Raw genomic sequence first — 23,946 nt, forward strand, 5'->3', positions numbered from 1 at the left:
TAAATCTCATCTCTCGAATCTTGACTTAACCATTTATAAATTAACCTGCCTATTGAAACTAGACCTAAACATCAATTCTCATCTCTCGAATCTTGAATCAATATTGTCAAACTCATGTATAAAAGATAGGTCTAATCTAGTCACAGAGCATTAAATCAATCAATAGGAAATTAATCTAGCATTGATAATCAACAACAATAATTTACCCCTTCATATTATTTATTAGATCCCCATAAACCCTAGAAATTAAACTACTCACAAATCATCATGACTAAACTAATCAAATAAATAAATAAAAGCATAATCAAGGGAGTAAATAAAATAACTGAAATTAAAGGGGAAGAAATTGTTACCAAAAAGTAATCTGGAATTAATGGAAGAATTAAGAACAAAAGTTTAGAGAGAGAATTCTAAGAGAATAATTAAGAGAGTAAAGAAAGAGTAAAAAGGAGAAGAAGAAGTACTAAAATCGTATTACGGAGGAGTATTTATACTCCATACAAAAATCCTAAACTAAAACAAATTAAAACGACGCTAATCGTCTACTAAGAAATACACGCGCCCGATCGGGCGCGCCTTTTTTATCATAGTACAAATCTCGCGCCCGGCCGGGCGCGTCACCGGGCGCCAGACTAAGCTTCTCCCGCCCGGCCAGGCGCGCCTCCGGGCGCCAACCTCTTTGGCCGGGCGGCTCATTTGGGCCACTATTTGGACTTCGATTGGGCTCCAATTCTTCGGGCCAATCTGGGTTTCCTCTTTGGGTCTTGAATACTCGGTCCAAATGCCCCGGTATCACCTATACCGAGCCCTTAATCACCGGTTCGATGGCTCTAACCGGCCCTGGGCTATTGAATTTGGCCGTGCTTCTCCAATGCTCGTGATTGCTCCAAAATATCTCGGGAAAATACTCCAAAAGCATAAATCCCTGCAAAAGTCAACCAAATCTATGAAGACACTAGAAAACACCAATTAGTAATAAAAGTGGCTCTAAAGAGCCAAAAACACTACCAATTATGACCAAGGGACGGGGGTAAAATACTATATAAAATAGACACATCAATCGGCCTCACTGATGATTACTTCAGGGAAGGGTTCGGCCTTTACTGAGACCATTTGCATCACCTTTCCCAAGTTCCGGGCGTCCTTCTTGATACCCTTCATAGTTGGGCCGCCTGAGGCGAATCCCCCTGATATCACGGCCACAAAGCCTGAATCAGTGTTATTCCCATCATCTTCCTTATCTTTATTCTTATCATTCTTCTGTCTTTGTTCAGACGTGTTGTTTGTCCGTGTGTAAGTGAATTTGGACTTCATCACATAAGAATTCAGCATGCCCTTCTCGGCTAGCTTGTCCAGCAATCTCTTCAAGTTGATACAATCGTTTGTGTCATGTCCCACGTCCTTGTGGTAATGACAGTACTTGTTCTTGTTCCTGTACTAAGTCGGGCCTCTCAACGGCTGTGGCTTTTCAAATTCAAACTTATCCTTGATTTCCATCAAGATAGAATAACAATCCTTGTTGAATTCAAACTGAGGCTCGTACGTCTTGACCTTCTTGGACTTCTGTGGCTGGGCATCAGCCACCCAGACTTCCTTTCTCTTTTTTCCTTCTTTCTTTTGGCCGGCCGAGTCTTGCTGAGAAAGTTTTTTCTCAGCCCCCTTGGCCGGCGCTTCTGATTTCGTGAGCGAACAACGCTTCAATATAAGCTTCGGCTTCCCGCAAGACACATACGTATGTCCGAATCTTTTTCTTACCAGGTCAAATTTAAAACCATTGTGCCTTAATCCCCTGAGAAATTCAGAGTAAGCCATTTCATCCGAAAGATTATGAATTTGGGCTTTTTCTTGGTTAAATCGTTGGACGTACGAGTGTAGGCCCTCATTTTTCCCTTGGACGATTGTCGCCAAGTTAAGGCTAGTCTTTCGAGGCGGTATGTTGTATGAAAAATTTCCCACAAACAGCAAACTAAGGGTAGTAAAACAATTGATACATCCGGCTGGCAAAATGTTGAACCAATCCTGTGCCACACCTTTCAAAGTGGCCGGAAAGCATTTGCACCAAGTAGCATCATCTACACTTTGCAAGTACATCAGGTTCCTGTACGAGGTGATGTGTTCTTCTGGGTTGCCCATGCCATCATAGGCTCCCACAAGTACACTCTTCACCTTTGGCGGCTGAGGGGCAGTTAAAATATCTTGCGAAAACGGAGGCGGCTTATCTCCCAGAGTGAGTAGGCGCATTTGCCAATCGATGGGTTGTGGCTGCATGGACGGTCCAGCCAGGTAGGGAGCCTTTCCGTACACCTGTCCATATGGCCCTTATTGTCCGAAGGCTTGGGGGTTCAGCTGCATCAAGCCATTGAACCCCTGAGGAGGTTGATATTAAAGTGATTGCGCTGGAATAGGAGTTGGAGTATGGACAACTAGAATAGGAGTTGGGGTGCGGACCGCCTGACTTCTGCTGGAGATGGTCGTGTTGGTATGTTGGGAGAGAGAATGATGTGAAAAATCATCCGGCATAGTTGGGGTTGAGGCCGTGTCCGAGTAGGCGGCACGTTCCCGCTGCTTATGCCGAAGGTAATCCGTTGCGTCCTTCCATCGTCTGGACGGCTCAGGCTCCTCTCTTCGAGGCTGCCTACCCCTTACCCCAGCCGACTGTGTTTTTGCCAACAAATCAGAGAAATTTGTCCGTGGTACCCTTGGGGACCTTCCAGTCGGCCTTTGAAAGGGAGTGTTTCCAGCGTCTGTTGCATGGACTGCTTTGTTGTGTGTCTTCTTTGGAGCCCTCTGTTCCTCTCTCCTGGGCGGCTGCCTAGAGGTAGAGGCTCCATTGCTCTCAATCTCCTTTCTGAGTTTGTTAAGCGCGGCCTTAAGAGAGGATGCAGTAACAGGAGGGTCATCAGCTTCTTGAAATGTAGCTATCAGCGGATCGCTGGTATGGATTGTAGGGATTATATCCTCTACATGTCCATCCTCGCCTGGATTAGGTGTCTGACCGTCTATCGGCATAACGTACGAGTATCCCCACAGACGGCGCCAAATGTTTCGGGTGTTTTTTAGATTTCCTTGGATACTGGTCACGCTCTCCTGGCAACGAGACGGTTCAACCTGCAAAACAATGAATATTCCGGTTGTCGGAATATTCGCCTCCGACGATCAAGTCAGTGATCGGAACGGAAAAGGCTAGAGAGAGAAAGTAGAGAGAAGTTGGAGCTATTTAATGCTCTTTTTGTTGTAATGTCTTAATCCACCCCTCCCATCATAAATGATTGGGGTATTTATAGGGGTGGGATTCGTGCCCCATTCTAGGGTTGGTACCCTAGAATTGCGTGACGTGATTGGCTGCGCAATCAGTGAATGCCACGTGTTACTTTGGGGGCGCCGTTTTGCGGCTTTCATTGATGTCTCTCGGGATTTGGGCCCTGACGTTATTAGGCCTCTTTTGCGTGCTTGATATTAGGGGAACACATGCCCTAAACACGTGGCATCTTCCTGTAACGACACGTGTCACCCACTAACTGGGCCACGTGTCGCTACGAGATCGGCCTGAACCGTTGAGTGCCCTTAAGCTGAACGTGTGGCATCTTCCCATAGTGACACGTGTCACCCTATAACTGGGCCACGTGTCACTATGGGACTGGTCCACGTATACAGGGTATTTTTACCTTCAACAGTATCTACGATTAATAAGCTCGATTCGTCGGCTTCCATCCAAATATCATCCGAATCAACTCCAAACACTTCGAAAGCGTCCAAACGACTATAAAATCACCTGAAACATCAAGACAAACACAAACGGAGCGTAATAGAGCACAAAACAAACAACTTATGCATTTGCGTCCTAAAAAGCAACAAAAGACCTAAAAAGCTACTATAAACTTAGCATAAACGTGCCTATAAATCCTATATAAATGTGATTTATCAGAAAGACGTGAGGAGGTTTAATAACAAAGTCCACCATACAGGCAGGCTTTTTCCACATTATCCAAATACCTCCCTTTAGATCATTAGCTTCGATAGACTTAAAATCCTCGAAGCCCAATCTCTTATGAACAACATTAGCACACTCATTAGTGGCCTTTGTTTCGAGCAAAATTAACACCTCAGGGAGATGCATATTAACCACTTCCCTTGCGTGCGGAATAAAATCCCTACTCGCTGCTCCCCTCGCATTCCAAAGGATGACCTTCAAATCTACAAACGGAGTTGTATTTGCAGGGAAAATCCCTAGTTTTGTCTCCCGTTCATTAATTGGTGGGAGTGCATCCACCCAATCCTTCCATAGGTGGAACTTCTCTAAGGCCCAAATGTCATCCATCGATAACGGAGCTGCTCTCATGTTGATTTTCGGAACCAAATTTCCTGTTGGAACGCAATTGAGATCCAAAGCCAATCCCACTATTTCCTTCTATGGAACCAAAACGATCATAAGGTTTGCTGGTTCCATGAGATTTGAATGAATGTTTACGAATTGCAAGTTGTGAGTCTGGGGGTTTTTTGGTGTTGGTTCGAGAGGTAGGAACAATGTTCCGTAATCTGATGGAGTCTGGGGGATGTGATGGGCTAAGATCAATTTCAGACCCTCCTCCATTATGTTGATTTTCTCCATTTGGAATGGGCGAGCTGACAGGATCAGCCAAAGGGGAGGAGTTGACAGAGTTGGAAAGAGGTGAAGAGTTTGGATTGGTGGTGGTGTTGGTGATTGCGGTAAGCCCTGGTAATGAGATGAAGCCTGGTAATAAGAAAGGTAATGGTTCTGCTGTGGTGAAAGGGGTATCAAGTGTGGAGTTATCGGGTTGAGTGGTTGGTGTAGGGGTTGAGTTCGAAATAAGAGAGGGTATGGGGATGCTCGGGAAAACTGAAGGTTGTTTGATGATCTCTGAACTATTCGGTTGAGATTGATTTCTTGGTTGAATCAAAACCCCTGCAACGGATCCATTTTCTTTCAGAGTAGGGTTAGGAGATAGGATGCTAGTAGTGTTGTTTCTTATCTTCTGAGAATGTTTTTTCATGGAGAAAGGCATGCGAATGGTTTGTCTCGACACTGGTAGGTGAGCTAGGTCTCGAAAACCCATCGAATTTATTTTTGCAATTTCCTAATGCAATTTCCTTCTCTGTTGACTTGCAATGTAGAGTATCAATGTTCTTAGAATGTTGTTTCCCAATAGTCTTTGTTTTTTCCATAGCAACATCCTCTTTTTCTTCTATTGGCAAAACACTCCATTGAGTTTTTCTAGTATTTTGTTGGCGGCTTGGTTGTTCCCCATGCTTCCTTCCTTTATTTTTTTTTATTAATTTTCTGGTTTTCTTCTCCTCTTACGCTTTTACCCTTTTCCTCCTTTCTATTAAACTTTCTTCTGGGAGCTGCCAAAATCCAAGGCCCATACTCTTCCTTGTCATTTTCTTCTCTGTTTTGTTGTTTATTGTTGCTGAGATTTTTATATTGCAGCTCTGCTTCATTTGCTTTGAGATTTACATCCTCTACTGTGTCTATCCCCATAGCTACTTCCCCTGCTTCAAGCGTGGCACTAGCATTGCCCTTTGTGTTGTCCCCCCTGCTTTTGATTCCCCGACCTCCCTGTTTTCATTGCAACAGTCTTTAGTGTGTCCTACACGGCCACATGAGAAGCAGAGAAGATGAATTTTTTCATACTCCACCTTCTGCCATGCTTTACTCACCCAATTTTTATGTAACATATAATATTTCATTCTTTTTATGTAACATATAATATTTCATTCTTCTTCAAATATAATACTCGTATAATACAATATAATTATTTTTTGTTTTGTAAGTCATTATGAAAGTGTATTTATATGTTTTTCTTAATGATAATCATATTATGAAAGCGTTTTGCGATATTTATCAGTGTCCGAGCAAATGAGTTCTCCTGAATAGGATTATGCTCAGTCATTTTAACATTCATTTGTAACAGTAACTCTTCCATAGATCTGGTCTACAATAAATTATTATTACCTAATATTTGACACCCTCAAATATTGTGGCAGATATTTGTTGGGCTTGGCCCCTAAACAATTGGAAATTTTGTTAATTAAAAAATATAATGCATGGCAATTGACAGAAAAAAAAGGTTAAAATATTAAATATTTATTTATTTAAATTTTTTTGACACAAAATTGAAAATTCAGATAATTAGTTTGAGTACTCAATCTTAAGTTGACAAAAGTATTTACTAACCATTAATAAATTATCAATGTACTTAATTTTATATTAGTAAGAAAAAAAATTCAAATTGGTAATTTAAAGATATACTTATATTGAGACGTCACTACTAATGGTTTGAAAATAGATTAATCTAATAAATTCTTACATGACTATGTATTTCTCATGTATAATTCACAATTAATGGTCAATTGTTAAAAGTACGGGAAAAATGCATTTTTTTTAAAACTTAACTAATTTTATTTACATTAAGTCTTGTATATATATTACGTACATTTTATCTTAGAATATATCAGCCCCTAAAAGAAAAGGTATGAAGATCCGCCACTGCTCAAATAATATAGTCATAATATAGTTGTATTTCAAACAATTTAGTTAGATGATATAATTATCTTTTAGATGGTATAATTATATTTCAAATGATATAATGACTATTTGATACTTTTTTAAATGATTAATTCACTTCTTGAATGATACATTTACATAATCAGTTTCTAGATGATATAATTATTTTATAAATAGTATAATCACATTTTGTATGATATAATCATATTTCAAATGTTGGGTGCACAATAAATTATTGTGCAACAAGTCTATTATAGAACTAGTTTTGTGCCCCGTGCAATATGATGCTCAGGTTGATTATTAAATTTTGAGATAAATTTTAAATCTATATTCAAATTTCAAAATATATCTCTAATACAAAATTACTTAGGAATTGATGTAATTTTGTAACGATTTGAACTATATATGTAGTAGGCATGTAAATGACTAATAACAATAATAATATTGGTATTTTTTTTAGAGTTATAATTTTTTTTTTTTTTTGAATAAAATTATAATTTAATTTATACATATGAAATAGAGTTATAATCTAATATTTTTTGAATAAACTTATAATTCAATTTATGCCTATGAAATATTGGTATTATTTTATCGAAAATGAAACTGTCAACTAACAATTTTATTCTAAAATTCTATCCAAATTTGATTGAAAATAGAAATCTAAACTAATTAATTTATCTTATGAAGTCTATCTAAGTATTTCCAACGTGACGCGACACTTGGCGAAAACTTGGAATGCCAAGTGTCGCTGTCTCGTGGTCTGACTAAAAGTTTAGCTTTATATATTAGTTATATTATTTCTACATTTATAAAAGATATTGCACAAAAGCTCGATTAAGCTTAGGGCTTGTTCTCTTCAGCTTAACTTCAGTTCAGTTGAGCTCCAATCAGTTCAATTCAGTTCAGTTCTTAATTTCCTTCTCTTATAAACAATTCATTTCAACTCTATTCAGTTTAGTTCAATTCTGCTCAGTAAATCAGAACATACCCTTACTATAAATAATCTTGTTAGCATTGCCTTGTGTTACTATATAAAACTTTTATAAAGTGAGAATTTAAGATGTAAATGAATAAATTAAGAATTAGCAAGTGTTAAAAGAAACAAAAGAAGTATGTATGATGAATCTTCTGTCTTACCATTTGTGTATTATCTAAAAGACACTCTTTATATTTGTGTTAAATTTTGTCTTTCCTTTTTACCTAAAGTTGACAATTATGAACATTTATTCAGTGCAAAAACTCTTGTTAGGAGACTCACCCACCATAAGCTAGGTGTTGTACCCGAGTCAGATCCGGATGTAGTCGGAGCTCCGGTGAACTGGGTGGGCAACCTTAAAAAAAATCAAGATATAAACCCAAATAACCCCTTGATTTTTCCTAGATAGTTAAGTTACTACATTAGTTACAAATCTCTTCATGTTCAAGCATCGCTGCCATATAATTTTAATAGTAACAAGCCGCATTTGTATGGGGCATCATTATGAAATTTAAAAAAAAAAAAAAAAAAAAACAAAACAAAACACTTGCGCATACACGCGTGCTGAAAAATGCTAGTTATAAATGAATATAATTACAAAATTGTACAAGCTATTGCCTAGTATCATAAGTTTTTAGACATTCAATCCTCCAACCTTTCCTTACTGCATAGCCTAGGCACAAAGATCGACAATCTCCAAAAGCCCGCCTCAAATAGCAGTATTAGTTAAGAAAACACCATTATCACCGGGCTATCAGAAAATATACAAGCAAAAATGAAAAAGAAAGAACAATGAATGGAGACACTATGATACATGATGGGAGCTATACTGTGGTAAACCATATGGACCTTGTGTAAGACTGTCAAGAAAAACGGTGAAGCATATAAGTATGACCTGATAATTCTGTATGAGCTTCAGGGAAGGATACAAAATGCTGCATCTCTTAACCCCTCAAGAGAAAGCTATGTAATCCACGGTAGTATACCTCTGTGAGTCTATGCTTGTGATTTCTTCTTGTCACTATCTGTTATTATCTGTTAAGAGTGCCATAAGATCAGCATCGTTTATTTTTAGATCCAAAGCCAGCTGCATTGCAGATTTGCCTATGTTGTCAACAGTTCTACCGCTAGCTCCCCTACAACAACAAAAATTTACTGCAAGTTGTAAGCACAATTCAAGGCAATTAAGAAAGGAGAACCAAAATAAAATAAAATCATCATTAACCCCCCTGCTACAGAATGGAATTTGTAAACTACTAAATGTGAGTCTCATGTTTTGATTTCACACAGCTCATTTAAACTCATAGCTCCACCTACTCATTGAACTGTCAACGGTTAACCTAATATGTCAACTTGCTTAATCTACCTCCTCAAACCCTGAGTTTTCTAATTTCTCTTTTCACCTTTAACGCCAAAACTCAAACCCAACAACTTTCATATCCAGACATGTATTTAATACTTAAGTGGCTCGAACATTCAATTGCAATCCTCAAGCAATGATAGGAAAACATCTTTAAAATCTTGACATATCTATTCTGGAAAAAATTAGCAAGTTTTTCACATCCGAAGAGTTTAAGTAAGAGTCATCAATTACGCAAATTTCACTATTTGCTGTTCTAAAATAGCCTTAACACCTTTCTATTGCATCAAATTGCCTATACAACCCTTGATCTTTGTAAGAATTTTTCACAACAGCAGTTGCCTTAATCTAATTGACTTTTGCTCTTTATTTTTCTCGCCTTGACACACACTCAAGCTACATAAGACTCTGTATACACCTTATATTTTTCTTGAGATTGCTCAACCATAACCACCATTCTCTCCAGGAGACCTTTTATAGACTCTAAAAAAGTTTGCCTGTTTCGCATAGTCTCACTCGCTCTTTGCAGAGTCAAAGAATCTTCTTAAACTATATTTCCCCTTGAACATAATGCCCTAAATCAGGTACCTGGAAACTCACCTGAAAGAATTTTACAAATCTCACAAACATCATATAGTTCGTATGATTTGCACTTCACTACTCTTTGTGATGAAATGTTCTGTTTTCTAAAAACCTGTTAAATATTATCAAGTCATATGACACCACAAAGGCTATAGTAGTCTTTCCTTCTTATTCTTTTAATCTACCCTGCTCCCACTGTGAATGACTTCATATCCTGGCCTCCAAATATACTTTGTATCAGTCCTTTTTTTTCTTTTTCTTTTGTATCAGTCTTTTTTTCCCATTTCATCAAATGAAAGGAAAGCAAGCCATACACAATTCAACCTACCAACTATGACGAGGTTCTTCCAGCTGTTCTCTTTCAGTTCACTGTCTACTACTATCCCAAATTTATGCTTTATGGCTTCTGTCAGCCTATCTTGCTAGGTCCAACAAATAAGGTTTACAGTTTCCTCACAGCAAATTTATATCCTTTCTGATAACCCTGTTAAATGTGATTACAGGCTTTCCACAAGTCTCAATGCTTGACTGTATAATACAAAGTTCTAGTGCGGGCAATTGGTAGCCACTCTGACATTGTCCAAAGTCTGGAGAATCTAGTTTAGGACAGATCTGGCTATTAAAGAAAGCTTAGTAACCTACACCTTCGCTTGAACTGGACTAGCTGGGCAGAAGTAAATAGAAGATTAAGGGAAGAAAATTGCTCTGACAGATTTCTAGAAACAGCAACAATTAAAAGATAAACTGAAGCATATGAGAGGCTTGGTTCTCTTCCATAAAACAAAATTAAACAAAAGGAAGCTCTCAATTATATTGATCATAAATTCTATCTTTAACATAATCTATTTATAACGATTGGAATTAACAATTGATTTTCTATGACGAAGAGGATGAAAACCACTGGCCCCTTCTTAGGAAGCAATTCCCCCATGTCTGAGTTTAATACAATATAATTAATATTAGGTAGTTAATGCTGCAGCTCAAGCTAGATACTTCTTAAAGTATGAGTACAAAACTTAAACACCTTCAAAATACCAAGGTCCATGTCTAGAGGTTTTTTTTTGTCACGATCACATACTCTGTACTTAGAGTTTAGTCAGGTGCACTATTTATAATACAGATAGGCAGTTTATGTTAAATTTTAAGTTCATGTCTTTTCAAAAGCTCAATGGCTTCCTAAGGAAAAGATTGTTCGGAAAGAGTGAGAGAAGTGGGATGTCTTTGAAAGCAATAATGAAAGAAATATAAAAATCCATAGAGAAGAAAAAGATGGGGATGCTCAAGACAAAGAATACCTCATGAGAAGTACTTTTGCTATATCAGTTTTCCGTTCTGATATACAATGATGAAGTGGTGTTCGACCTCTTGAGTCTACAGCATTTATATTAGCACCATACTGCAGGAGCAGTTCGACCATGCCTACATCAGCAAATTGACAGGCAAGGTGAAGTAGAGAGCAACCATCAAGAGAATTGTCTCTAGAGGCATCTTTTCCCTTAATTAGTGAGCTCAGCGATCTTGAGGCAGTCCTGTCAACAGATTTTGCTCTACCTCTATCAGCATCGTGAATAAGGGGAGTCTCATCCGACTTTCTCGCTCTAGGCATAATAAATGATTTGGCGGATGATGGTTGACGGTGCATGGCATTAACATCTGCTTCAGAGCATACAATAAGGTGATAAACAGCTTGCTTGTTATTGGCACGGACACTCTCCCACATCTGTTGCGGCACAGAGAATGCATTTTGATTTCCTTTGGCCTTGCGAACAAATACTTTTTCTTCATACTGCAGCAAAGGAAAGTCATCATCACCTTTTGGGGTTAAATCGAAGCTCTAATTATTTACAAGAGTTGTCATATCAATTCAGTGTATAATTATGCTGCTAAGCAAAAGAAGATAGGAAACTTTAGTCCTTCGAATCTAGAAATGTGGAAAGACACCTTTCAGTTTTCACACAAGAAATGTAGATGGGAAAGACAAATAGGAAGATGAGATATTTTTCCAATAAAATTAAAAATTATCAGGCGTGGTCTAGCTAGTTAGGCATTAAATCATTCAGCACATAGTAAGATTCAACTGTACATGGTGGGGCCTGATGGGACAAAATATCAGGCTGGAAGTTTTTAAAATTCAATCTGTTAGGAAAAAAGAGTTGCAGGTCAAGAGTTTTCAGGAAGAATAGTTTGGAAAAGCTAAATACACAAACAACTAATTGCAAAGACAATGTTAATTAATTTATTTTGCCAAAATTTATGTGTTATTGTGTCTATGAAAGCTCTTGCCTCTGATATTTCTATGCTATGTGTTATGAGAGACTGAGATATTACATATTCTAGTATGGGTGGGTAAAAATTAGATACATTTGAATTTCAAACATTCAATTTCCAGCCATGAGCACATGAATACAAACCCTATATATTATTTTGTTTTTATCTTTGATTCAATTGTGGACAGCAGTCAAAGAGGTGATGATATCATATCACAAGTCTAAGTCAATAAAATCCGGTTGTCAAAATAACAAACACCTAATAAAAAGTCAATACAATGGATCATATAAATGAAATTTAATGAAACATAAGCCTGATACCTTTGCATGAATGAACAACTCTTTGGCTGCAACAGGATCACTGGGTGTAGGCTTTTTCATGAACGCCGGTTTATGTTGCTCTGACTTTGGGAAACTGCAAATGTGAGCAAAGATTTTAGCACAGCAGAAAGGATTTAAAAAATTACATATTATATCTTTATATGTTGTGAAAGCATACATCACTTACATTACCGGTCGTTCATCCGTTTGAGAATAGTTTCGAGAATGCAAAAATTCTTCCCAGACTGAATTTGCATAGACATTACCTAAGGCTTGAAACAAAGATATAACAGAAGGCTCCCACACTCTTACATCCAGTGTTAATGACCTTACCTGTAATCAGTAAAAGGCAACACCAATCAGCACAAAACAAAAGCTCGATAAAATTTAATCAAGAATCTGAGAGCAGCAGATGCATTTGACTGAGGAAGAAGTAAATAGAATAAGCAGCAATATGAATAAACCAGCTCAAGCGGCAATGTGTAGAAACTAAAACACATATTTTGGAGCGCCAATTCAAGAGACTGTTAATCAAGTAGTCATAGCCTCGTAGTGATGCAAAGAACTTTAAAGAAACATATCTAATTTAGAAATCAAAAGTAGTTAGATAATGTTCTACTCGCTTATGATTAAGTGGATGGAGAGGAAGATAAATCTTCAGTCAATCATTGGAAATCTGATGCTATAAAATTACCAATTACTTTTCACTATGAAACTTTGAACTTAAATTCCAGTGCCACGCTTCACTGAAAGAAGCATTTAACATAATTTGTGTGACAAACCTTCGATATATGAACCCCAAGATTGCGATGGACACCAGAACATTCAATGCAAATGAGAATGCCAAGGTTTAAGGAAGCCCAGTCAGGTCCAGTAGCACCGCAATCAGCACATTTTTCATTACCAGTAACCTTTCTTAAGAGATCAATAGGTTTTTCAATTCTCACACTATGTCGTTGCTGTTGGAAACTACGAGGTCCAAATGAATTTGAAGAACCTTCTTCAGTGGCTGATGGATCAGAAATAGAGGAACCTTCAGAGGAACCACTATCTGACATACTGACTGGATCCCTTTGATCTCCCCTCGATGAAAGTCGCTGGCAGTGCAGTAAAGTATGCTTTAGCAGAATGGTTTGGAAAAAAAAAAAAAAAAAAAAAAAAGAACAAAGAAAACTAAACTAAACAAGCCATATTTTATTTAAATGCTCGTCATTATAAAACAGTAGGAAATAAAAGAAACAAAATACATTACAGATATACCCCTTCAATGGCTTGCGAGGATAGCAATGAAGCAATTACTCCTCTTATCTTCTCAATCCACTCCATTTGATCTGTTGCATTCTCAGCCTACATATCCCAAGAAGTGGTATTCACATTAGGATTTAATTTTTAAACATTATGCTCAGCTAGTCAACTTAGAAATTCTATGGGCCTTGCAAATGAAAATGGAAAGTACCTGCAAGGTGTAAGTCTTCACAGGAGAGATGATCCTGAAGCAAAATCTCATATCTGACTGCTCAGCATCAAGCTTTATTGTTGATGTTAGCAGGTTGACAGTGTGACGAGCCACAGACTTTTCTTCACTACTGACAACATTATTGTGAGAAGAGGAGATCCATCGACCAAGTACTGAGCCAGGGTCAACAGAGCTATGAAGTGGACTAGAAAGCCTACTTGTTGCCATCTGAATTCAATGAAAAGCAAATAAGTGGAGGTTGAATATATCAACCTGATATGCGAGCTTTTATTTTTTTGAACTTACAGATGCCTTGCTCCGGGGCTTTCGATAATAATATAACATCCCTCGACTGTCGAGAACAAAATATCTTCGTTTCCAGTCAGCCCTCAAACTAGAAGAACGCTTAAATAGGTAACCTTGTCGAATGATTTGGACCTGTAAACAGAAACTAAAAGTAAATATATGAAAATAAGGAGCTACGAAGAACTGAAATTAATAGGCATTTGACATAGGCTCTGATTTTGACAGCAAATTGTGAAACACCTTTCCATTTGCAGAAGACTGCATAACTTCTTCCACTGATTTATTGGTGCTTTTGGTAAAAGGTTGCGGACAATCCACTCCAGAAAGATCATTAGACCCATTAACAGATTGTCTACTTTGTTCATCTATCTGCCTTTTGTACTCTTTCATCTTTTCATTGAGGGATGTGAGCTCGTTGCTGGAGTTTTGTTTTGACTGCTCAGCGTAGTCAAGAATCTGCAAGAGACATTTGGTAGTTATAACTAATACTTTCTCATGGAGGGACTAAAAAACAAAGGTGACTTTTATCATTTGGTATATGAATAAGATATGAATGAGAAAAACAACTAAAGCAGATTAGAAACAAGACCAACTGGAATTTAATGGACTTGGAGAACAACTGTTTTTTTTTTAAAAAAAAAAAAATCGCTCTACCGATTTGTGCTCCATCCCCATGCAGGAGGGTGAATCCAACATGGATACTTGAAGTGATTTAAATTTGTTCAAGTAACATGATTGCACTACTTGAGCTTATTATATATTTTTATTTAAAAAACCACAAAGCTGAAATGAAATGTCACTTAAAAAATTGCAATATTGCATTATTTGAGATCAGTCAATGCAAAAGAAAACATCAATAAAACACACTGACCATATTACAAACTAGAAACATAAAATCACAAGATACAATAAGACAAACCTGCTTCATAAATGGTTCCATCTGATGCAACAATTCATAACCCTGGAAAGCAAACAATTAAAATATAATCAAATACCGCACACATCACAGATAGCAGATTACACTGATGGTGCCAACATATAATGTACCTGTTTAAAGTAATGGAGATGTGCATCCATTGATCGGCTAACAGATTCCAGAAACTCATAATGTTTTTTTGCTTCCACATTTGAAAGAGAAGTAACCTGCAGTTTGAATTTAGAGAATTCTACCACATTAATTTAGATGCAGACAATCAATTATTACAAATATAGTTTCAGGGGAACTTCATACTGTGAAAGATCAAGAGGACAAAACAAACTCATACCAAATTGAAACGCGCTTGATCATATTGAGCTCTTGCAGTGTGAAGTTCCTGGAAGGTCTCTCTACCAAATTAGATTATGAGAAATAGTGATCATTGACAAAAAATAGTTATCATGCATCCATCAGAACAATTTTGGCAAAGGACTACATACCTCCTCTGTGCTGGCCACTGTATCCTTCCTGGCACTTTTCTTCAGTGACAAAAACTTCTCACGAGCCTACAAAAATGGTATATTATGGCAATTTAGTTTGAGTGTCACAAGAAGGGGAGGGTGGTTTCCAATATTTACTTCTCGTGAATAGCATTATTTCACAAGAGGGGGAAGGTAAGGGAATCCCCCAACTCCCAAGAAAATGTAGTTGGTGGGGCTCAAAAGTTCCCCACCAAGCTTCCCACCAACTCCACCAAGCTTGCTTGATTATATTTAATACTTCCTCCGTTTCTATTTAGTTGACGCGCTTGATTTAGACACATATATTAAGGAGATGAGAGAGTGTGAGAGAATGAAAAAGCAAGTGGGGTAGCTTCTAAATACAAGGTAAAAAGGTTACCCCAAAAGGAAACGTTGTCAACTAAAAAAAAACTTCCTAAAAAGGAATACGTGTCAACTAAAAAGAAACGGAGGTAGTATATTCTAAATAGGTTTAGGACATATTTTAAATAAGGAAATTTTAGATTTTAACACCTCACAAAAACACGAAAATTGTTTTTAACACCTCCCAAAAAAAAATTATTTTAACACCACACAAATTTCTAAAAACTGGGTATTACCACCACTTAACTGATTTCGTTTAAAAATATGTTAAGTGGGGCCATACAGACACGTGTCGCTTTATTATTGACCAAAAAAAAAATTTAAAAAAAAAGAAAAATTAAAAAAAAACCTAAAACTAACCCATCCACCCCAGCCTCACCACAACGCCACCACCGTCGTCCCCCCAACCCGCCCCCTGCCGGCGTCCCAGAGAATCACCCGGCGTCGGCGACCCCACCCCCACCCCCTTCCCTTTCCCCATTTACGTTTCCCACCACCACCTAGAAACCACCCTAAACGGGTTTTAGGGTTCCGTTTGGGGTGGTAGGGAATCGATTAAGGGAGGGGGAAAGGAGAGGGAGGGCGTTTCCGGGGGAGGAGAGGCGTTTTCCGGGGGAGGGGGGCGTTTAGGGGCTTGGTTGCGGGGTGGTGGTCGGGAAACGGAAATGGGGAAAGGGAAGGGGGTGGGTGCGTAGGTGGGGAAAGGGGGGTGGGTGCGTAGGTGGGGAAAGGGGGGTGGGGTCGCCGGCGCCGGGCGATTCTCTAGGACACCGGACGCCAGCAGGGGGTGGGTTTGGGGGATGGCAGTGGTGGCGCTGTGGTGGGGCTAGGGTGGCTGTGGGGGTAGTTTTAGGTTTTTATTTTAATTTTTTCTTTTTTAAAAAACAAATAAAATAGTGACACGTGTCACTGTGGACCACACTTAAAGGAATTTTTTTACGGAAACCGTTAAGTGGTGGTAATACCTATTTTTTGGAAATTTGTTTGGTGTTGAAATAATTTTTTTTTTTTTTTTTTGGGTGTTAAAAACAATTTTCGGGTTTTTGTGAGGTGTTAAAATCTAAAATAACCTTTAAAAAATGATATTCTACATGTATTCTCCTTCAATAAGAATATTCTAAAAAAGTTTTAATAATATCACACTTATAACGGCTGCTTACCCCATAAGCCGTAGAGGAATAGGAAAAAAAAAACCTTAAAATTCACCTTAGCTAAATCGAATAAAGAAATTTATGATACCATCAAAATGATGATGCGAACAGGAGAGTTACTCACATTAGAATCTTAAACATTTAAAAAAAAAAAAATGGCTTTTGCACAAGTGAATACATTCCAAGACATAAATTGCGATTCCGTAATCAATGCTAAAGATCATTACGCAGCACTTTATAATTAAATCAATTGGAAGAACAGAGCATGCATTTAGAAAATTGAATGGCAATCAAAATGTGTAACAGCAATCCAGATTTTACATACTAACTTAGAGAAAACAGATTGTTCACCTGATCATATGAAGCAGCAGCCTTATCAAACCGTTTTCGAGCTTCCTGTTTTAAAACACAATAGATCCTTATATAAGTATGTAAAGTCATATAAGCATGTTAAGCTTGATCATATCACATGCACTAATAATTCTAGGTGTGTCTTGTTTTAACACGATGAGCTTCATAAAAAGCATAGTAGATTCTGTAGAGGAATCCTATGACTCACAAGAACCACCTCAAGTTCATGATGGATTCTTCACGAACAGCAAGTATATCAGATGTGGAGCAAATCATTAAAAGCAGAATGAAATAAGATAAACTAGACTTTAAAAATTGATTGTGGGTTCATTCTAAGCTTCCATTTTTCTTATTTTGGAAGAAATAAGTGGACAGAAATAAAAAAGATAAGGTAGACACCATCAAGTACCTTGACATCATATAGGTCGACATTAACAAATTGTAGCAGCTTAACGTTTAGTAAGTTCTCCACCTAGTGTAGCCAAAAGATAAAATCAGCACTCAAAAAGACAATAATACAATAAACAACACACCATAAGTTTTCTATACAGACATGGAAAAAACTCCCTTAATTCACAGGGAAACACCAAGTGTAGTCAATGACAGTTAGCATTTCACTCACTCCGTTATAAGTTAAACACAAACCATTTAGACAGCTGACAGTAGGAACTTTACAGTCTTCAACAAATATGTTCAGCTAACAATTATCTCGGTTATTTCAAATTTAATTTTTAATAGAATTGTAAGTAAAAACGCGGGTTTTGTTATTTACTCACGCTTTAAGTGCTTTTTTTTCACAATTTGATAGCAAAGTCCCAGCAGGGAGAAACTACTCATTAATCAAACTCAAGTCATCAAAGCTCAAAAGATACAATAAGAGAAGAAAAATCAGACATTCAGAAACTTTCACCAACATCCCACACACTTGGACATGAACCACTTAATATGCTTTCTCTCCCACAAAAGACTAAGCAATAGTCTATCACTAGCAAACTCTAAGATATTGCCAACAAACAAATGGAATGAGCTCAAACCCTGTTTGTTCCAACACATCTTTACAGACTTGTAGATTCCATAACAATCTTTTAAAATCCAAACTCCCCTGCAAGCTTCATAAGACCGACTTGATGAGCACCCTTGTGCTTCCAGTCTTCCACATATTTCAGGCCCCACACTTTTGAGAATAACAATGTGGGACACATGGAATGCGATTTTTCAATGGGGGCAAATTTTTTTTTTCCCTGCAAGTCGTAACATTTTTCAATTGAGGCGATTTCATTTTTCCTGCAAGTCGTAACATTCTACAACAATGCAAATCAGAGCCACCAGTAACTTGTGGAGTGATAGCACATTGACCAAACTCAGAAGTTAAGTAACCAATCTCAGATGAATGTGGTAGTACCAACTACCAAGTCTACCAACAACACATCCATCCACTCAAGCTAAACTAAACTAGTAAACTTCTCTTTCAAACAATTTGTGATAGATATTATGATTACTTTTAGTAGTATATTTCTAAACTGAAATCTATGCACCACATTTATACAATTTAAAGATAAAAAATAATACATGCACCACTATTGATATTACCTATGTTCTTTTATGAGTCCCATTTAGTATATTCCATTCAAAGAGAGAAACTTTGACAATGATGGATAAGAAATAACATATTCATGTGGGGTTTTGTTATTCATCTCAAAGTATAGTTTCAAAATAATATGTAATCATTTATTATAGTAAGTAGTTGAAATAATAATGCTGCACAAATGTGTGCAATGAAAATTGTGCATAAGTGAACTGGGGCAAACTAAAAAGAACAGAGATAGAATTATTAGAATTGTGCAAGAGCCCTGCACTTCAATTTATGTAACCTAAGTTTTGCCATCCTACAAAATAAAAAACTCTTTTCAAATTACAAAGGAAGTACCTGTGATCTAAGAACTTCCTTGTACGTACCAATCTCTCTCAAGGCAATAGTAAATTTTGCCATGACTGGGCCTGTATTAGATGATTACACATGAAATATATATGATGAACCGAAAATATGGATTAGAAAATCCTAAACAAAATAACTTTAAAAAACAATCTTCTAAAGAGAAGCATTATAATCTCCATATAGGAGAAAATCAAAGATAAAATACGATAAAATACCTCCAAATGAAACACCTAAAGGATCATTATTCCCTCCTGCAAATGTTTCCAGTGCGCTTGCAAAAGCAACATCTGCATCATAACCCTCTCCAAGCCCTTCCCTGGATTCAAGTTGATAGCACAAGTTCAGAAAATTAGAAAGAAAAGGAGCTTAGGGCACAGCATGTTACAACCTTCATTGACGAATATGAGCTTGCTGACACAAATTCCTAAAAACACAAGATATAGCACTTGTTCAAGTCATCCTATATTTCCTTTACTGCTTTTGCATCAGCACACTAGCTTATTCAATAAAAAGGTCCAAGCTCCTTAAAAAGACTCCTTACATCTATACTCCTTTAAAATAAAGATGAAACCAAATATTGAGAAAACTAATTAATCCTCATGATAATAATCAACAGGAGTCCAAATACTCCAAAAAGCATGTTGCAAGTAGTTATAAACGAGTAGCATTCAGCCAATAAAACAACAGGCCTCCTGACAAATGTTTAATTAACTCATAAACTTCCTACCGCTAATCCTCACTTCTAATAGTTATCTGTTCTGAATAAAAAGTTAAAGACCCTCCATACATAAAGCCCAGCCCCTTCACTGGTCATTACAATAAATCAATCCGTAAGGAAGGAAAAAGGGGCGTTCAACAAGTCATTAATAGATAATCGATCACAAAAAAGTCTCTAAGCCATGGATGATTACAATAAACCAATTAAAATAGTAATATAAATAATTGCCAAACTTATGAAGGAAACAAGATAGTATATATAGAACTATATAAGCTACTAAAATACAACGAACACCTAGACCCCATTATAAAGGACACTTGAGAATTGAGAGCCTCATGTATTGCATTGATGAAGGTATCAATCAATTAACCTATACTAAAAGCGAATCTAAAATGACACTTGTCACAATCTCATTAACAATTTTCCCGCCCATTTTACTTTCCGTTTTTACGCAGAATCTTTAAGGAAATCATTTTATAATAATTTAAAATATCTTTCTTCCAATTAAAATTCTTAACAATAATAATTCTCCATATAAACCCAACTAATATATTTTTACATATAAGTAGTCTTTTATTTGGTATTATTTTTGTAAAAAAAATGAGGTAATTATTATTAAACAATACTGCTATATATTATTTTAGTCTTCAATAATACTATTAACTTTTTTTTATTTCTTTCAATTTTGTTACTTTTGCAATAATGTTTAATTCAATTAAATATTAAATCATTTTGTTAATATATATATATATATATATATATATATATATATATATATATATATATATATATATATATATATATATATATACACTTTATTTTCTACTCTTAAAATTCGTATCAATACTAACGCAGCATGTGCGGGTACTATCCTTAGAATTTTTTTACAAAAAATAAAAACTGTAAAGTCCTTTTTTTTTTTAATCAAGTTTAAGTGTCACTAATCTTGACATTGATAGAGTTGCTTATATTTATTTTTGAATTAGTATTATGAGTTTTTTTTTTTTTTTTTTTTTTTTTTTTATAAAATTCAATACAACAACTCTTTATAAAATTTAATAATAATCGTGCATTGCACGGGACTTAAACTAGTTATACATTATATAAGAATCAAGCAAAAACAGCAGGGAAAAAAAAATGTTGCTGCCTTACGTGTACTTGTGACATCCTTTGTAAAACTTTAAACTTCGATCCTTCAGCAATTCAGAGTTTTCTTCCAAGCATTGAAGCTGCATCACCAACCAAATAATATAGCTAAGTACTTTGTTCAGCTGGGAACTACTCGAGGCGAAATTCCCCATTACAAAAAAACAAATAAAAATATTTTTAAGTAATTTTACAGTTTCAATTATACATATCCTATCAAAGAAAAAGCTGATTGATATATGGTTTTAATACTTGGACCACCAACTATTATTAGCTAAAGGTAACATTTTGATCAATTTTGAAAGCTGATATAAGAAACTACCAATTATTTGTTTTTATTCATATTGTACACGAGCAACATTAAAAACGGGGAATTTAATCTAAGGTCTCGAGTATCAACCCGGGCTTTAACTTTTAACAAACAAATTAAGTTCATTGGCATTGTAAAGACCATGTAATCAAATTGGATGATACATAGACTAAAACAAATTATAACAACAGCTTTCATTGTCCTGCATTGTATTAACAAAATCCCTTGTAATTTTTTATACCTCATATACAATGATCAAAACCAAAAATACAGAAAAAAAATATATAATAAAATAATAATAATAATAATAATAACTAAAATAAAAATTAGAAAAAATCAAATAAAATGAAAATTATGTAAGAAATAATAACCTGAGTTCTAAACATGGGAGAATCATCCAGCTTTAAAAAGTCCAATTTTGAGCCTTCGCCCATTCTTTTCTGCAAAACAATATATTATTAATTTCATACCAAAAAATTTACAACAAAAAATTTGGAAAAAAACCCACATAAATTTATATTATTCTGACAAAATTAAGGATAAAATTGAATACCCGAGGAGATAGACCGTAACAGAACATGCAATTTCCTTCAAACAAGTAATTCTCTTTCTTTTGCAATTTTTTGATACCAGATTTTTGATGAATTTATGAATAAAGTTTGAAAAAATCAAACCCAGAAAAGGCCTTAATTCAAGAACAAATTTTTTATACTATAAAAAAAAAAATTGATCACGTAAAGCAGGGAATTCCAAATTCCATAGAAAATATAAAAATAAAAGAGAGAGAAAAAGTGGATATCTGGAAATATTTTCTAATTATAAACATTTTTTTGTTGTATTTCAGTTGAAAAGGAAAGTACTTAAATTAATTAAAACAGATAAGATAAAATAAAATGGAAGATTTGTGCATTTGTCATTGTTTTATTTTTGAGAGAGAAAAAAGGAGCGCGTTAAGAGGACGGCTTTTAAATTAAAATTCGTATAAATAAGATTTGGTGATGCCCAAAAAAAAACATGGGAGGCATGTCTGTTTTTTTAACAATGTTTATATTGTTGTGTGTGTTTATGTCAATTGTCATCATTTTATGAGAATGACGTCTTTGAAAGAGGGCGAACTTAACGATTTTCTTCTCAATGGAAAGCCGATGTCTGTTGTATATAGTTGTTTGTTTATATTACTATCATTTCATATATTTTTAAATTGTGTGTCGTTCAAATGTGATGCGAATAAAAATTTAGATAGTAAGTCACATTGGACAATATTATTAAAACTATTTTCAAAAAAACTAGAGATAGCATGAACTTGTAGTTGTTAAGTTGCGAGTATTCATTAAATTAGCGAATATATGTCCACTATAGTTGGTTTAGATTAATTGTCATAATAGTTACTCCCTCCGTTCCATAATAATTGACATGCATTTATAATTTAAATTATGATATTCATTTCTCTCACCCTTCATTGCCTCCATTATACTTTCTTGCTTCCATTAATTTACGATGGTCTCATCTCTTGTCTCTCTCACCTGCGTATATGTTCTTTTCTTCATGTATTGCTTCAATTCATACCTCAATGGTATGTAAACATGAGCAATGAGCCGTGTCGTGCCGCCGCGGGCCGTGCCTGGCCGTGCCGCAGTGGGGGGTCATGTCGTGCCGTACCATGCCTAATTTTGGCACACCCCAGCCCACGGCACGGCACGGCCCACGTGCCGTGCCGGGCCGCGGGCCAAACCGTGCCACTTTAATTTTTTTTTTTTATTTTTTTAAGTAATAAATGTAAATTAAAAAACGATATATATTTTTAGTACAACTTAATTTTATATAAATAATGTGATTAATTTATGTTTATGTTAAACTTAATATATTTTGTTTAGAACAAATTTATTTTAATTAAGGTTATATAAATCATTTATCTAATTATGTTTAAGTTTATATAAACAAATAAAAACAATTTTACTAATTTAGCAATAAACAACAATGCATATAATAAAAAATAAAAAATTACGAGTGCGATAATCCGAAAACACAAAAAATTGAAGAATAACTTATTTTATCATATGTCGGGAGCCGGTACAATAAATCGATAATACAAATAATTAATGATAGTTAAAAATCGTACAATATTTGATGAATAACTTTATTTATTATACGGAATGCGAAGTTCGATATTACAAAAATTGTACAATAGTGTATAATGGTGAGTAAATATGGGCCTCGTGTCGTGCCGGCCACCTAGGGGTGGCAATTCGGGTCGGTGGGTCGGGTTCGGGTCAGATTTCGGGTTATGTTTAGAAACAATCAAAAATAGTGTAAAACTTAATATTATTACGAAATATGAAATTTTGGTCAAATCGGGTCGAATTCGCGTTATTCGGGTTCGAATCGGGTCGGGTTCGGGTTTCTCTCAGTAACTTCGGGTCGGGTTCGTTCGTGTTATCGGGTCGGGTCAGGGATTGCCAGCCCTACGGCCACCGTGCCGCCCATCGTGTCGCTAGCCGTGCCCATGCCAAAACTAATTTTTTTGTTCACGGCACAGCCAACGGCCCACAGGTGGGCCGCCGTGCTAGCGTCGTGCCGGCACGGCCCGTGCCCACCTTTAATGGCATGCCATCTTCAAGCTTTATTCATACTCCATGTCTTCAAGTTCCAAATTTTCAGAATTTGTAGCCTTGCACTTTTGACACCTATAGGTACTACTACAAAAAGATAAAGTAACATATTTATGAAAATTGCTCAGAAT

General features: G+C 36.1%; 1 protein-coding gene across 1 annotated transcript; it reads right to left on the bottom strand.

The window, feature by feature from the left end:
• Positions 1-7,847: 7,847 nt before the first annotated feature.
• On the bottom strand, positions 7,848-20,055 carry LOC145575444 (ADP-ribosylation factor GTPase-activating protein AGD3-like). The gene is made up of 18 exons (XM_081633316.1): positions 20,045-20,055; positions 19,248-19,348; positions 19,024-19,094; positions 17,506-17,568; positions 17,097-17,141; positions 15,211-15,276; positions 15,060-15,107; positions 14,842-14,937; positions 14,714-14,755; positions 14,035-14,250; positions 13,795-13,926; positions 13,489-13,716; positions 13,293-13,379; positions 12,815-13,129; positions 12,220-12,365; positions 12,033-12,126; positions 10,740-11,230; positions 7,848-8,638 (listed from the first exon to the last, which is right to left on the bottom strand). The coding sequence occupies exons 1-18, from the start codon at positions 20,053-20,055 to the stop codon at positions 8,524-8,526; spliced, it is 2,367 nt and encodes a 788-aa protein (XP_081489442.1). The 3' UTR covers positions 7,848-8,523.
• Positions 20,056-23,946: the final 3,891 nt, after the last annotated feature.

Source organism: Chenopodium album, chromosome 2 (genome assembly GCF_948465745.1).
Source record: "Chenopodium album chromosome 2, dcCheAlbu1.1, whole genome shotgun sequence".
Lineage (NCBI taxonomy): Eukaryota > Viridiplantae > Streptophyta > Magnoliopsida > Caryophyllales > Amaranthaceae > Chenopodium > Chenopodium album.